The sequence below is a fragment of the Penaeus chinensis genome, chromosome 6, assembly GCF_019202785.1.
Source record: "Penaeus chinensis breed Huanghai No. 1 chromosome 6, ASM1920278v2, whole genome shotgun sequence".
NCBI lineage: Eukaryota > Metazoa > Arthropoda > Malacostraca > Decapoda > Penaeidae > Penaeus > Penaeus chinensis.
In genome coordinates this window covers 208,002-223,001 of record NC_061824.1, presented here as the reverse complement: position 1 = coordinate 223,001, position 15,000 = coordinate 208,002, and the positions used below count along the sequence as shown (strand labels likewise).

Here is a 15,000-nt window from a genome sequence, read left to right as displayed (position 1 = left end):
ACTAGCGCGCCGTAACTGTTGTCAATCATTACGGGCCGTGAACATTCCAGAAACAAGGGAAGGAGACAGCCTGTGTCCGCTCGTTTGACTAATTGCAATGGGGGTTAATACTTAGGGGGAGGAAGGGAGGGGAGAGGGAGAGAGAAACATAGGCATAGGGGAGGGAGAGAAAGAGGGTGGGTGGGGAAGGAGGACGAAAGAGACTGAGAGAGCTACAGAAAACAACGGAACGAGAGAGATGGAGAAAACGAGAAGAGAATATCAGTGAGAGAGATTTAGAGAAGGGAGAGAGACATTGAGAAAGAGAGAGAACGAGCCAGAGAAAGAGAGAAAGTGAGCAAGTGGGTGTGAGAGAGAGAGAGAGAGCGCTGTTTGTTTCCTCGATCCACGGGAAGTTCTTGACCTTCGCGCCCGCCCGCCCGCCCGCCCGCCGCTCGCCCGACTTTCACGTCCGCGCAGCATGATTTCCGATGGGCAAGTTTGCGGAATGTGTTGTCTCGAGCGGGGAAAAAAGCCTTTGTAATTTCGACTATGATGTGCTCCCCGCGTCTTGTTTTAGCACTGACTCTCTCGGGACTCCCAGGCGTGGCTCGGATCCAACGGGGGGGGGGGGGGGTGAAGATAACTTATTACTAGAGCTCTTGGTGAATTGTTGCCGAGACTGGGTTGTTATTAGAGGGGGGGGGGGGTCTAGTGTAATATTAGCTGTCGTTTGGAAGATTTGTCTTAGGTTGTATTTTCACGTAGATCCTTGTGGTGTCTGTTTTGGTCTGTCATCGTGTTCTGTGTTTATATATATATATATATATATATATATATATATATATGCATGTGTATATATACATATATATATGATATATATAATATATATATTATACATATATATAATCAGACTCGTTTTTGAGGTCACGTATTCTCACGTCGAAAGAAACAAACTCAGAAATCAAACAGTAATCTCGAAGAGATTTTATCTGTTTTCCGCCTTCCTCTTTCATTTTCCCTCCTTTACTCGCACTTCCTCCTTCCCTTGCGCAGTCCTCCTCCAAGCCCTGGCCCTCGAACGCCCCCCGCCCGCGGCCCGCCTCCCTGGCCCTCGGGCGCCCGCCCCTCCCTATCCTTGGCTGACCTACTGCCCTTCTCTCGCCCTGTCCCTCGATCTCTCTGTCTTTATCTATCTCGCTTTCCCTCCTATCTGTTTTGCTTTCTCTCCCTCCTTTCCTCCCTCCCTCCCCATACCCGCTCTCTCTCTCTCTCTCTCTCTCTCTCTCTCTCTCTCTCTCTCTCTCTCTCTCTCTCTCTCTCTCTCTCTCTCTCTCTCTCGCTCTCTCTCTCGCTCTCTCTCTCGCTCTCTCTCTCCTTCCCTCCCTCCCTCTCCCTTCATCTCCTCCCCCCTCTCTCTCTCTTCTTCCTCCTCCCTCTCTCTCTCTCTCTCTCTCTCTCTCTCTCTCTCTCTCTTCTTCCCTCCCTCCCTCTCTCCTTCCCTCCCTCTCTCTCTGCTGTAGTCTTCCCTCTCCCACCTTCCACTTGTCTTCTCATATTCCGATGGAGTCTTTTTTCGAGTTGAAAACCCTCATTCCTACAGTACACTCTCTCCCTTTCTCTCTTTCCTTCACTCATTTCTTCTCTCTTTCCTTCTCTCTTTCCTTCCCTCTTTCCTTCTCTCTCTCCTTCTCTTTCTTCTCTCCCATGCACGCAAAGCACACGCAAAACTCGTACATACATACGCGCGCACACTTGATCACCTAATTTGTTCGACCACACTTCCACGTCTTTTTTCTTGCTCCGCTCGTCAAGGTTCCCCTTCTCCTCCTACCCCCTTCCCTTCTCCCCCTTCTCCCCCTTCTCCCCCTTCTCCCCCTTCTCCCCCTACTCCCCCTACCCTCCACGTCTCCCCCTCTGCCTTTGTCGTACCTCCTCCCACACTTCCCCTCCCCCTCTTCTCCCCTCTCCCTCCTCTCCTCTCCCATCCCTCTGCGTCTCCGCCCTACCCCCTCTCCCTCCCCCTACCCCCAACACGTCAGAGCACCTGATTATATTCCTATTGGCATTTTAACCTTATTGTTTTGTGCCTTGTCTTGGCCCCCGTTCACTTCCTTTTATATGCCCGATTTCTCTCTCCTCCCTACCTTGCTCTACCAGACTACCTTTTTCCTGCCTTACTCCCTTCTCTCTCTCCTTTCTCTCCTCTCCTCTCTCTCCGCTCTCTCCTCTCTCTCCTCTCTTTTCTCTCACACTCTCTCGCTCTCTCGCTCTGTTCACCTCTCTCTTTCCCCTCCCCCTTCTTTCTAACATCCTGCCCTTCCTCCCCTCCCTTATCTTTCCCCTCCAATCGACATATCTTCCCTCTCCCTCTACGACTAATTATTACCACCCTCTCCCCCTCTCCCATCTCCTCCCCCATCTCCTCCCCGGCCTCCTTCCCATGGCCGGCGTCGAGTTCCGTTATTGTACGTCCGTTTTGTGGTTCGCGAAGGCCGGGCGAGGTTGTAGCCCTCCCTTCGGCTGCGGGTGTGATGGCGAGAGGGAGAGACCGAGGGCGTGATGACGAAGAGGAGGAGCCAAGGGCATGATGCCGAAAGGGAGGGACCGAGGGCATGATGCCGAAAGGGAGGGACCAGTTGAGTGCGATTACGAAAGAGAGAGACTAGATCGGCGTGGGCATGGTGACGAAGGGGAGACACCGAGGGCATGATGACGACGGAAATAAAGTTCTGGGGAGGAAAGCTTAAATAGGTTGGTGACAAAGCGTGTCAGGTGAAGCAATGCGATGAGTATTGGAAGTGGCAGATTGAGGGCTTAGATCAAGGAAGCGGCTCTGCTGGTGGAATTCAAAGGCCATTGTTGCCTGTGAAATATCTGGTCGGAATTTCGTTCAACATCAGTACCATTTTGTTTGTTTATAAACTGTTTGTTTGACAGATATTGAAATTGACTGCGGCAGGTGAGGTTGCTTGATGAATTGTCATTACTGTTAATGGAAATAATAGCTTTTAGTGTTGGAATTTGATGTAAATCAGCTTTTGTAAAGCTGCACAGATATGATGAGTCGTAATGTGACAGTGACGGATTGACGGCATCTGTGGTGATATAGAATGTTTTTGCTATTGTTTTAAATTCCCTCCCTCCCTCCTTCCTTACATCCTTCCCTCCCTCCTTCCTTACATCCTTCCCTCCCTCCTTCCTTACATCCTTCCCTCCCTCCTTCCTTACATCCTTCCCTCCCTCCTTCCTTACATCCTTCCCTCCCTCCTTCCTTACATCCTTCCCTCCCTCCTTCCTTACATCCTTCCCTCCCTTACCTTTTCTCTCTCTCTTCCCTCCCTCCCTCCCTCCCTCCCTTGCTTCCTCCCTCGCTTGTTCTCCCTCTCTTTTCCCACTTCATTCTCTCCCCCCTCCTATCTCTTTCTCTCTCTCTCTCTATTTCTATCTCTACCTCCCTCCCTCCTTCCTTCTCCCTCACTCCCCTCCCCCCATCCTTCCTTGTCCCTCCCTCCCTCATTCTTTTTCTCTCCTCTCAATCTCACTCTCTCCCTTCTCTCTCTCTCTTTCTCTTTCTCTTTCTCTTTCTCTTTCTCTCTCTCTCTCTCTTACTCTCTATTTCTCTCTATTTCTCTCTATTTCTGTCTCTCTCTCTCTCTCTCTCTCTCTCTCTCTCTCTCTCTCTCTCTCTCTCTCTCTCTCTCTCTCTCTCTCTCTCTCTCTCTCTCTCTCTCTCTTCTCTTTTCTCTCTCTCTTTTCTCTCTTTCTCTCTCTCTTTTCTCTCTCTCTCTCTCTCTCTCTCTCTCTCTCTCTCTCTCTCTCTCTCTCTCTCTCTCTCTCTCTCTCTCTCTCTCTCTCTCTCTCTCTTCTCTCTTTCTCTCTTTCTCCTCTCTCTCTCCTATCTCTCTCCTCTCTCTCTCCTCTCTCTCTCTCTCTCTCTCTCTCCTCTCTCTCCTCTCTCTCCCTCTCTCTCTCTCTCTCTCTCTCTCTCTCTCTCTCTCTCTCTCTCTCTCTCTCTCTCTCTCTCTTTCTCTCTCTCTCTCTCTCTCTCTCTCTCTCTCTCTCTCTCTCTCCCCCCCCCCTCTCCCTCCCTCCCTCCCCCTCCCCCTCTCCCTCACTCACTCACTCACTCACTCCATCCATCCCTCACTCCATCCCTCTCCTCTCCTCCTCTCTCTCTCTCTCCATCTCTCTCTTTTTCTCTCCTCTCAATCTCACTCTCTCCTCTCAATCTCACTCTCTCCTCTCAATCTCACTCTCTCCTCTCAATCTCACTCTCTCCCTTCTCGCTCTCTCTCTCTCTCTCTCTCTCTCTCTCTCTCTCTCTCTCTCTCTCTCTCTCTCTCTCTCTCTCTCTCTCTCTCTCTCTCCCTCCCTCCCTCTCTCTCTCTCTCCCTCTCTCTCTCCCTCCCTCCCTCCCTCTCTCTCCGAGAGGAAGCCGAGATGCTCAAGGGTCTTCAGCATCCCAACATTGTGCGCTTCTATGATTACTGGGAAGTGCACAGCCCAAAGCGGAGATGCATTGTCCTCGTGACGGAACTCATGACTTCTGGGACACTCAAACAGTCAGTACATACCCTCTTGTTTGCATTTATGCTGTAATTATATTTTGTTTTTATTGTTTATTTTTGGTTGTGCTCCCTCATTTCTGAGAAATTTTGTACTTAGCATTTTCTCATTGAATTAGTCTGTATTTGCTCTTTCATTTATTTTTTTTTTATTTTTTCAACTGTATGGTTGCCAGACTTGAACCAATTTCATCATTTGTTCAGGTTGCTTTACTTGAGGCTGTCTGCATCATGATTTTAACAGATAAACACAGCATTGAGAATGACAACCTACTTTGAGATCTTTTTATACAAGCCAGTATTGCTCATGTTCTGATAACAAGTGATATATTCGAAAAGGAAAAAACAAACAGAATTATTAGACTATCATATATGTATGATAATGCAATGGAAATTTTTGGCACAAGCAGGATTATACAGGTATAAAAACTGAGGTTATTGGTTTCCATGTGTATGTCATAAAGAAGTGGCAAAGACAAAGAAAATAAGGGAGATTACAGTATCTTTATTTTGATGAAGTAATTTTCAAAGAATCAAAGCATTTTTGTTATGGTTGCGTTTGTGTTCCATATGCACTGTAGCCAAATTTAATACAGTTCATTTAACAAAGATACTCATTGATGGCTTCAAGATTTGGCTTCATTAAAAAATCCTTCAGATTTTGTTATATATGGTTATAATAGGTATATTGATATATGTTTTTTTTTCCAGTTAAGTGGTTATGTGTTTAATAATGATATTGTACTTTGTACAATATCTAGACAAAGGGCAGTTTATTAAACCTTTAGAATGCATGTGCTTTCATTTCCAGGGGAAAAGAAGCAAAAGAGGTGGGAGGGAATACTCATGAATTCATAAAGATTGGGTAACTGAATGAGTTAAGAATTTCTTATGTTTTTCCAGTTTTCCTTTTTTTCTAATATTCTTTTTATTCTATTATTCTTTTTCGAGGAGAAAATAAGATATTCTGAATCTAGATCAGAGGCCAAGAGGAAAGCACTGGCAGAGATTAGAGCGGAGGCCTATTAATATGGGCCAGAGTGTCATCAGGCAGAAATAGTGACAGCACAATCATAGGCTGCTTATGGGTGGTGTTCCCTTCAACTTGGACTATTTTAGTTCCTCTTGTAATCACAACTCAGGCTGCTTATGCCAGTGGCAGGATGTCAGATCAGATTGCTGTGGAAAATATAAGGATTTCTTTAAACATCTTATTGGGCAGGCAGTGAATGATAGAGGGTTTAAACTGATAGCTGCATGATTTAAAAATAGGTATCAGTTGATATGTACTTGAAATAGCTCTTGCTTTACAGCTTTTTATAATGAGACAATCTGTTAGAATTTTTATTTTTGTTAGTATGTCCCTTTTCTCTTCTATTTTTTTCTTTCAATTTTTTTGTAGTAGTCATGTAATACAGGTATAGCTTTAAGAAGAGCATAAGGATGAGTGTTTTGTAGAAATACACTGTTAAGGAAAGCTTTGTAAAAGGTCTCTCTTTTAATCCATCCACACTGGGTAATGTCCTGTTGTGTCATGTCAAAATTGATACTGATGCTGGACGATGATTAAACATATCATGAGCTCAGCTACATACAACTGGGATTACACCTCAGGTGCCCAGCCATGAATCAGATGATATCCCATGCTCTAAGTGCCATGCTAACACACCCTGACCATGTCAAACTGTATTCAAAATTTTACCATCGTGAAAGGGTACTATGTAATTTTGTGAATGCCGTCTAAATATTTATCTACATATTGTTAAAAGTAAAGAAAGATTGTAAAGGAGGAAGTAGTATTTATTTGTTAGAATGCATATATTCACAAAAAAAAAAAAAAAAAAAAAATCTGGAAAATGCCTCCTTTTACCCCTCTCATTGACACAAACCTCTGATTGATTGTGTCATAATTGCTGCCCATTATGTGCCACTTTGGAGTACCAGAGGAGGAGAGGAAAGAGCATTGCTGTTTTATTTTGTGTGAGGAAGACAACTATCAAAGGAGCAAAAAGATAGCTTACAGTTCTTATTTTGTCACACTTTCTATTGCAGTAGAAATAAAAGGCATATGATTTAGATCAATTCATCATTCTTGTAACAAAAATATTTCTATTTGAATAGATTTCCATACATCTTTTCATGGAACAGTTATCATATGCCATTGTTTTTCTAAACTGAAGGTTAAAATATTTCTTAACTCAAGTCTTATATACCTTGCACTGTTTCAGGTATCTGCGTCGACTACGCAAAGTAAACCTGAAGGTGCTAAAGAGCTGGTGCCGGCAGATTCTAAAAGGTCTCCAATTCCTTCACTCTCGTTCCCCTCCTATCATTCACCGAGATCTCAAGTGTGACAACATCTTCGTCACTGGAACTACCGGATCTGTCAAGATAGGAGATTTGGGGCTTGCTACTTTGAAGAACAGATCCTGTGCCAAATCTGTTATTGGTAAGTTCCAAAGGAAATGGGGAAGATGTGATTGAGCCACATTCATTTTCTTGTTCTGCTTAATACATGGAAGTTGAGGGGGTGAGTTGCTTGGGTGAGATGGTATAGAGAGATGTTATCTTTATTTCACTTTTTTTGTGGATTTTTTTTTTTTTTTTTTTTTTTTTTTTTTACTACATTTAAAAGCACAACCTTATAATATGATTTTCTATTAATTAGGAATATTTGGAAGTTTCAGAACAGTGACATTATAATTGATTTACAGTTAGATGTATATTGTACTGTAAGTTTAAATAAAAATTTCCATTTCACATCTCCCTCCCTATATTCAATTTGAATTGTTATTATTATTATTATTTTTTTTTTTAGAATTAATTGATTAATGAATTAATTGGGCCTAACAAGTTGGTTATGAACATAATTATTCCAAGTAGGCATTTGCATTTGGATAAGTGCTTGTTTGTGAATGTGTGTGCATTAATTGATGAGTCTTGTTATTTGTGTGTGTGTGTGAATTTTTAGATGATGTCAATATACATACTCAACTTGTACAAACAAGTAAACTTTGTATAAGTGACCATATATTTGTATAACCTTGTAACTTCTTTTTACTTTTTTAATACAAATCCTAACAATATTACAAGGAAAAAAATCTTGTCCAAAGGTACTCCGGAGTTCATGGCACCTGAAGTGTATGAGGAGCACTACGATGAGATGGTGGATGTGTATGCTTTTGGCATGTGCATGATGGAGATGGCCACATTGGAGTACCCCTACAATGAATGCTCCGGACCTGCCCAGATCTACAAGAAAGTGACAACTGTGAGTGCCTGTTACAAATTTTCTTGAATTATTCAATTCAATATTTCCTATTTTTACTTGGCTAAGACAGGTCCACGTGCTTAGCTTTGTCTTGTTTGTCTTTGCAGGGTGTACGGCCACAAAGCTTCTTCAAGATTGAGGATGAAGATGTGAAATATATCATAGATTGGTGCACAAGATTACACAATGAGGAGAGGTAAGGTTAATCTGAGTTTTGTCTGGAGAATGTTATATCCAAGTTTTTTGATGATGATGATGATGATGATGATGATGATGATGATGATGATGATGATTGGGGGGGAATGATATTAAAGAGCAGAACAGAAGCAGATAGACAGAGAGAGGAGATATTTAAAATTAGACATTGGTAGATACAGAGGTAGTAGAAAGAAAAAAAAAAAAATAGGACAACAAAGAAAGTGAATGGGGAGACAGAGATGGAGGAAAGGAATGACAGGTAGAAATAGATAAAGAGAGAGAAGGAAGCACAGACAGCCAGATTGACAGGAAAGCCAGATAGTATGACTGATTAAAGTTGGTTGTGGAGTGGCTGTGGGTGCGAGAATCCAGTGGTTGGGTGGCTGCATTAAGTTACAAGGCTTTGGAGAGAAACAGGGCAGGGAAGGAGACAGGTTGAGGGGTAGAGGGGATTGGGGGGGAGGGGAGGGACCTTTAAAACAAGTTCCAGGTCTCTGCTTAGAGAGGTTTTTTTTCTCTCACTTATTTTCTCTCTCTCTTATTAGGTATGGGCATGAGTGGATACTTTATATAGGATTCTTTACAGAGTTTGAATACTTTGTCTCTCTCTCTTATTATTATCTTTTAAGTTTTTTTTTGTTTTTTATCTCACTTTTTCTACTCTTTTTATGCCCAATTTCTCTCTCTCTGTTCTCTTTAAACTTTTTTACCCACTTTTTGAACTTTTAATGTTATGTTTATTTCCATAACATTACTTTCAAGAAATCAAGACATTTTGCTTGAAAGTTATTATAACCTTAAAATATATTTTCTCCAAAATTGATAGAGATAGAGTAAATCTACCAGATTCTATGAAGAAAAAACTCTTTTCATTCATCCTATCAAATGCCATACTGTCTTTAGTTAAGAATGAGTTTGTGGCATTTCCTGTTATGTTATGCATGATGAGTAAGAGGCTATCATATGTCTGAGTTTGGTAGAAAACAGAAATGGATATTGCATTTTGCAAGGTATTGACCTTTTTTAACTCTAAATTAGAGAGAAAACATTAATATCTGTGTGGGTGGGGCAGTTTGGGGGGGGGTCATGTCTGTTGTTTATATAAAATCGTTACCAAATGTAGCAATGTCTTCTGACTGCATTATGTTATATTGTCATTGGCTGTGTAAGTACCAGAGAGTGACATATTTGATTAATGTTCATTATGATTTTGTTCTAGATCATGGAACTTTAAAAAAAGGTTTCAGATTTGGTAGAAATTATGATCATGATATTTAAAAAGCTTTTCAAACTGTCAAAGAATGTTGTTGTAATACAAGTCCTGGGGCTGACACGCTCTGTAGGTGTCAGGGTGGGGAGGGGTTTAGTCTGGTGGCTGAGGCCAGTCCTGTCTTGCTTTGGTACTTGGGCAGATGTTACTCTGATAAATGAAGAACCTTGAGCCAAACAATGACGTGCAGGAAGTAATTTCTTTGTGTCTTCAAACCTTAGTGTTGATGTATTCTGTGATCAGAGTCAGACCTTGGAAATGTATGGCTTTTGCTCAGTAAGAATAAAAGCAGGGGAGGGAAATAGCAATGCTGCGACGAGCTGTGCACCGTGTATACTCTGAAGACATCTACTTCACAACCGAAAATGAAGAGAAAGAAAGTGGATTTGTGAACAGTTCTGTGTGTGCTGCCCGCCAAGAGAGAGTAGGCCTTATGAGTAGAGTGGATTACAGTGGAGCAAGGAAGAAGGAAAGGATAGTTATGCATGAGATGGTGGACCTGCAAGGAGGAGCTGGAGAAATGGGAGGAGGAGGAGGAGGAGCAGGAGCAGGTAGGGGTGTCTTGGGCAGAGGGAGTAGTGTTGGTAACCTTTTAAGCAGCAGCAGATCAGGTGATAACTTCCTAACCTCCTCAGTTTACATGCAGCCCATACAAAGAGTGAATAGTGAGGACACCTTTCAGAGAGATATGACATGGAATAGCAGCACAGAGGAAAGGATGAGGCAGCCTAGAGGAAGAGCAGAACAGAGACTTGGGACATCACATTGGATGCATCATGTGAGGTCCCACTCTGTGCCAACAAGGTTTGGAACTCGCACAGCCAGTACTTCAGCACCATTTCAACAAGGAACATTTGGCTGCAGAAGTGCAGCTGTACCAATTCCATGCCAGACATTTCACTACATGCCACATGGGTATGTCATGTGGCCACAAGTATCACCCCCAAAATCCAGTGCATACGACTATGGTCATAGAAGAGCAGATAATAATTTCTCCTTTGGTACAACACCAGGAGTATTTCTTGAGGAAGCTGAAGATTCAAAGCTAAGCAGTGATAGCACAAATGGCAATGATTACTCCCATGGATACAGGCACTCTGCTGCTTGTATGAATCAGCCAAGTGGGATGGAGTGTCAGGATAACAGTTTTCAGTACTTCCGTCCAGTGTCACCTTGTACAGTTGTTCATCCAACATCCCCCCCACATATACAGACATACAGGAACAGCAGACCAGGGAGCCCCGGATTGCCATATCATTACCCAGTGCAGCAGATAAAACCCCAACAAGTTTTTTCAACGGTAAATGAAAATCCACAAATGCCCACATATTCTGTGTCACCACCTAGTGCAGCCAAGTTCTCTGTGAGTAGACCTGGCAGCCCGGGTGTGTATTTTCAATTTTCCCAATCTATGCAAGATGAACCAGTGCAGTATGATGGCCAAGAAAATGAAGATCTCTGTCAGGCTGCAATAGACATGCTACATTACTCTGGAAATAAGCATGCTGGACACATGGCAAAGCCCCCATCATCTGCCTTAGTAAACCAGAATCTGGAGATGGTTCCATGTTCCAGTCAGCCATCTTATTGGCCACCTGCAAACATTGCTTCTCCCGTGCCGGTTATCCAGCTCACGTCTCATAGTTGCCACAGTGATGAGACTCAGAGCAACACTTCTAGCCTTCCCTCCAGCCCCTGCATGTGCCCACAGTGTGTGGATCCAGGGTCACCTCCCAGTCCACAGAAGAGCCCAAGAAAGAACTGGTCCCTCAGGAAGTTTCTTTTGGACCGCATGCTGGCTTCAAGTCCATACTCAAGCCTGGGATCCTCAACTAGTATAGGATCTCGTGGATCTGGAGGAGACATGTAGGATTTAATTCTTTATTCTTCTTTATGTGTGTATAGAAGTACATACAGCTAGATAAGTGAATATGCATGATTCAGAAACTTTCAGACAGAAACAAACTAACTGGCATCATAACAGCACTCAAGAACAAGCATAGATACATACATATCATTTTATCTGTATTAAGGTTGAATTTTCTTAAAATGAAATATCAGATATGCATAAGATCTGGAGGTTAATGGCTCTCTCCCAATTGCTTTATATTTCTTTATTGTTATTATTGTTATTATTATTACTGTTATTATTATTATTATATAAAGATCATCATACATTGCACAGCACTTATTGGCCAGACTATAAATTGATTAATAGCACTGTATGTGCATAATATTGGGATTGGGTAATTAAGATAACATTATTATGTTTTTAAGGTATTGCAAACAGGTGAGAACAAATTGCATAGTTCAGTGAAGATGTCAATTCCCTGAAAATTAATTTTCAAAGTGATTATAATGTTTGCATGACAGAAGTTGCTCCATTCTCTCAGCATATATTTTGAGAATAGTTATTGGTGAGAATCACTAAGATGATTATCGATGAGTAATCATTATGATTTATCATGGTTAAGATCATGTTTTCCTAAATTATTTTTGGTGCATATGATATAATGCATCAGTTATAGTTGATTTGGAGATGATATTTATAGTGATAGTAGTATTAGAACAAAAAAAAACAAAAAACAATGTGTGATGCTTTTTATCTCTGACCAAAATTTAAAAAATAAGGCTTGAGTTTTCTTTATGATTAACAGTTGCATGGTCCCCTTTGCTCCACAATGGAAAAGGGACCACCAAGATATGAAGACAAACAATTGCATATAGAACACTCTAGTTTTGTCCTTTATGGCAGAAATCAATAAAAGTTCTGTTTAGGGGTTTTTCATGCAGCATTTGGCATTGCTTGTCCAATTGAGACAGAAGACTTAAAAACAAATAAGTAATAAAAGCCGTTACATTATGAAGTTAGGCATCTTCTTCGTTGATAAAGAAACCTGTCTGCTCAAAATCAGTCCACTTTCCACTTCTCGTTTTATTACTTTGGTATGGAGTGAGATGATCTTGGGAAGATGTAGTGTTAAGGAGAGTCACTGAAGGAGGGATTTTCCAGTGAAATCTAACATTGGGATGTTGAGTGAAAATTGTCCTGGATTAATGATAGTAGACATGAAAGTGTAGTCCTGAAAACATCATCATCATCATAAGGTTAAACTTTTGTTGTTGTCTTGTTTTGTGTTGTCTTGTTGTGATTTTGTAACCAGATAATGTTTTCAATATGATTTGTTTTCCAGACCAACTGTGAAAGATCTTTTAAACCATGAATTCTTCCAAGAAGACACAGGCATCAAAGTTGACCTGTGCAATAAAGAAGAAGCTGTTGCCTCCGATTCAGGAAAAGTTGTGCTTAGGTATGTAGCAAAGGATGGTAACAAACAGATAGATAGATGATTAAGAAATTGATTACATTTTAGATAAACACCCACAATATAAGAAGTTGAAATTGAAAACTGAATACATTTATTATGATTTTTTCTCTCTCAGGTTACGAGTAGTTGATGCAAAGAAGAGAAAAGACAAACATAAAGAGAATGAAGCTATTCAGTTTGACTTTGACATAAATAATGATAACCCAGACAAGATTGCTGAAGGCATGGTAAGTATGTTACAAAATACATTTAAAGAGAAGAGTCTGGAAATGAAAGTGACACTTATAGATTTCTCAGTCTTTGCTCTATATTTTGTGTATGTCTTATTGGTACGTGATTAAGATATTGGTCACATACTTGACGTGAAATATAAATTACATTTTATTATTATTTATATGTTTATATTATTTTGTTATGCATTTATATATTTTCTTTTCTTCAAGTTGTATAACATTTCAGATGAACAATTATAAAAGAATGTTGTCATTGTCTTTGTGTTTTTAAGTATCATATCTGAGCATCTCTCTGCAGGTTAAGATGGGGATGATATTAGAGGAAGACGAGAGGTCTGTGGCCAAGATGATCCAGACGCAAATCCAGAACATCACTCGGGAGCGCGAGGAGAGGCGCAAGAAGGAAAACATGGAAAAGGAGAAACAGCAAATGGAAGAACAGCAAATGCAGATGCAACAGCAACAACCACAAGCACAAACACAGCAACCACAACAGCAACAACAACAGCCACCACAGCAGCAGCCACAGCAACCTCAGCAACAACCACAGCAACAACAGCAGCAACAACAACAACCCACACTACAACACCAGACTTCCCTCCCACAGCAGACACCCCAAGTGCAACAGACAACACAGCAACAGGCACAACCAATACCTGTGGAGCAGCAGCAGCCACAGCAGAATCAACAAGCACAACAGCAGGCAACACAACAGCCACAGCAGCAGAGTCAGCCACAGCAGCAACAGCAAACTCAGCAACAGACAACTCAGCAGGATGGCCAGACACAGAAGACTACAGAGTCAATTATCTCTGCAGAACAACAACAAGGTACCAGAGTGCCCTTCTGTAGGGTTTCATTTCATTGAGTTATTTACCTCTTAAATGAACTCCTGTGTTCCTGCAGAATTTGCCTCTATATTGTCATACCATTGAAAGGCAGGCATTTCAGGAGTATGATTTGTGACATCAGAAATTTTTATTAACTACTTTGTTTTCTCCTATTTTTCTTGCATTTCAGTCTTAGAAAGGCAGTGACAGATCTTTGCTTTTATGACATATGAAGGGGATATATTTACTTATTATGATGGTTCCTCTTTCAGGGGACGGGGTTCGAGAATCTGGGTATTACACTCTCACAGCTGGAGCTGAGGGACAACAGACCATTACACAGGTATGCTGCTTGCTCAGTTTTCAATTATTGAAGTGAATTAGAAGCCTGAACTGTAAAGTAGGCTATATTATTTATATAATTTTATAGTTCTATCTGTTATTCCACAGATACTTTGCTCATTCAGTAGAATTAATTACATTAATCCCAAAGGTTGTCATTCTACTTTGATCTTTGATATTTCATATTAGATTATGCATATGTCTCTGATATGACAAGTACATATTGAGAGAGAAAATGTATATATTATGTGTGAATGGTAGAATAATGAGAAATAATGATGATAATGATGATAATAATATGTTGCATTGTTGCATTGAAGTTTTATAGGGAAAAGTTATTCAAATGTGCAAATGAAGCATCTCATTTTGAGAGGTGTATTTCAGTATTTAGTATGAAAAATACTAAAATTCTTCATTTTATAGTTATTCTAAACTATTTATCATTATTTTGCATTTATTTCTAGGATGGACAGTTTTATGGTGGAAACTACAGATATGGTAGCTACCAGAGCAGTTCCTCCCAGTACCAACCTGTGAGCGCTGCCTACCAGCAGCCCCAGTACCAGCAGGCTCTCAGCACTACTGGTTCATCTGTCTCACAGGCCTACCTGACCACCACTGCTTACCAGCCAGTACCACAGCAGCCGCCACAGCAGCCACCGCAGCAGCAGCCGCAGCAGCCACCTCAGCAACCAGCACAACAGCTACAACAACCTCCACAACAACAAACACAGCAGCATCCACCTCCCCAATCCACTCAACCACAGGTAGATCAGCAGCAACCACAGCCCCCACCACAGCCACAGCCACAACCACAACAGCAGCCAGAATATTACAGTCAGATTAGTTCACAGGTTGGGACTGGGAGCCAGGCTCCCATGATGACCTCCCAGCACCCCATGGTTATACCGCAGTCCCAGGTGCTTTCCTCACAAGGTGTTATAATTGGTTCACCACCTGTGGTGATTGCCTCTCAGCCC

The 15,000-nt window shown here is 41.6% G+C and overlaps 1 protein-coding gene across 1 annotated transcript in view; it reads left to right on the top strand.

Moving 5' to 3' along the window:
• The window catches only part of LOC125026327, an 87,576-nt gene that overhangs the window by 22,973 nt on the left and 49,603 nt on the right, over positions 1 to 15,000 (top strand). The window contains exons 3-12 of the mRNA XM_047614691.1: positions 282 to 333; positions 4,414 to 4,544; positions 6,776 to 6,996; positions 7,661 to 7,818; positions 7,926 to 8,014; positions 12,481 to 12,597; positions 12,731 to 12,842; positions 13,147 to 13,678; positions 13,951 to 14,021; positions 14,485 to 15,000. The exon at positions 14,485 to 15,000 is cut by the window's right edge and continues 1,449 nt beyond it. Of these exons, the coding sequence (XP_047470647.1) occupies positions 282 to 333; positions 4,414 to 4,544; positions 6,776 to 6,996; positions 7,661 to 7,818; positions 7,926 to 8,014; positions 12,481 to 12,597; positions 12,731 to 12,842; positions 13,147 to 13,678; positions 13,951 to 14,021; positions 14,485 to 15,000 (1,999 nt within the window). The remainder of the gene's footprint in view (positions 1 to 281; positions 334 to 4,413; positions 4,545 to 6,775; positions 6,997 to 7,660; positions 7,819 to 7,925; positions 8,015 to 12,480; positions 12,598 to 12,730; positions 12,843 to 13,146; positions 13,679 to 13,950; positions 14,022 to 14,484) is intronic.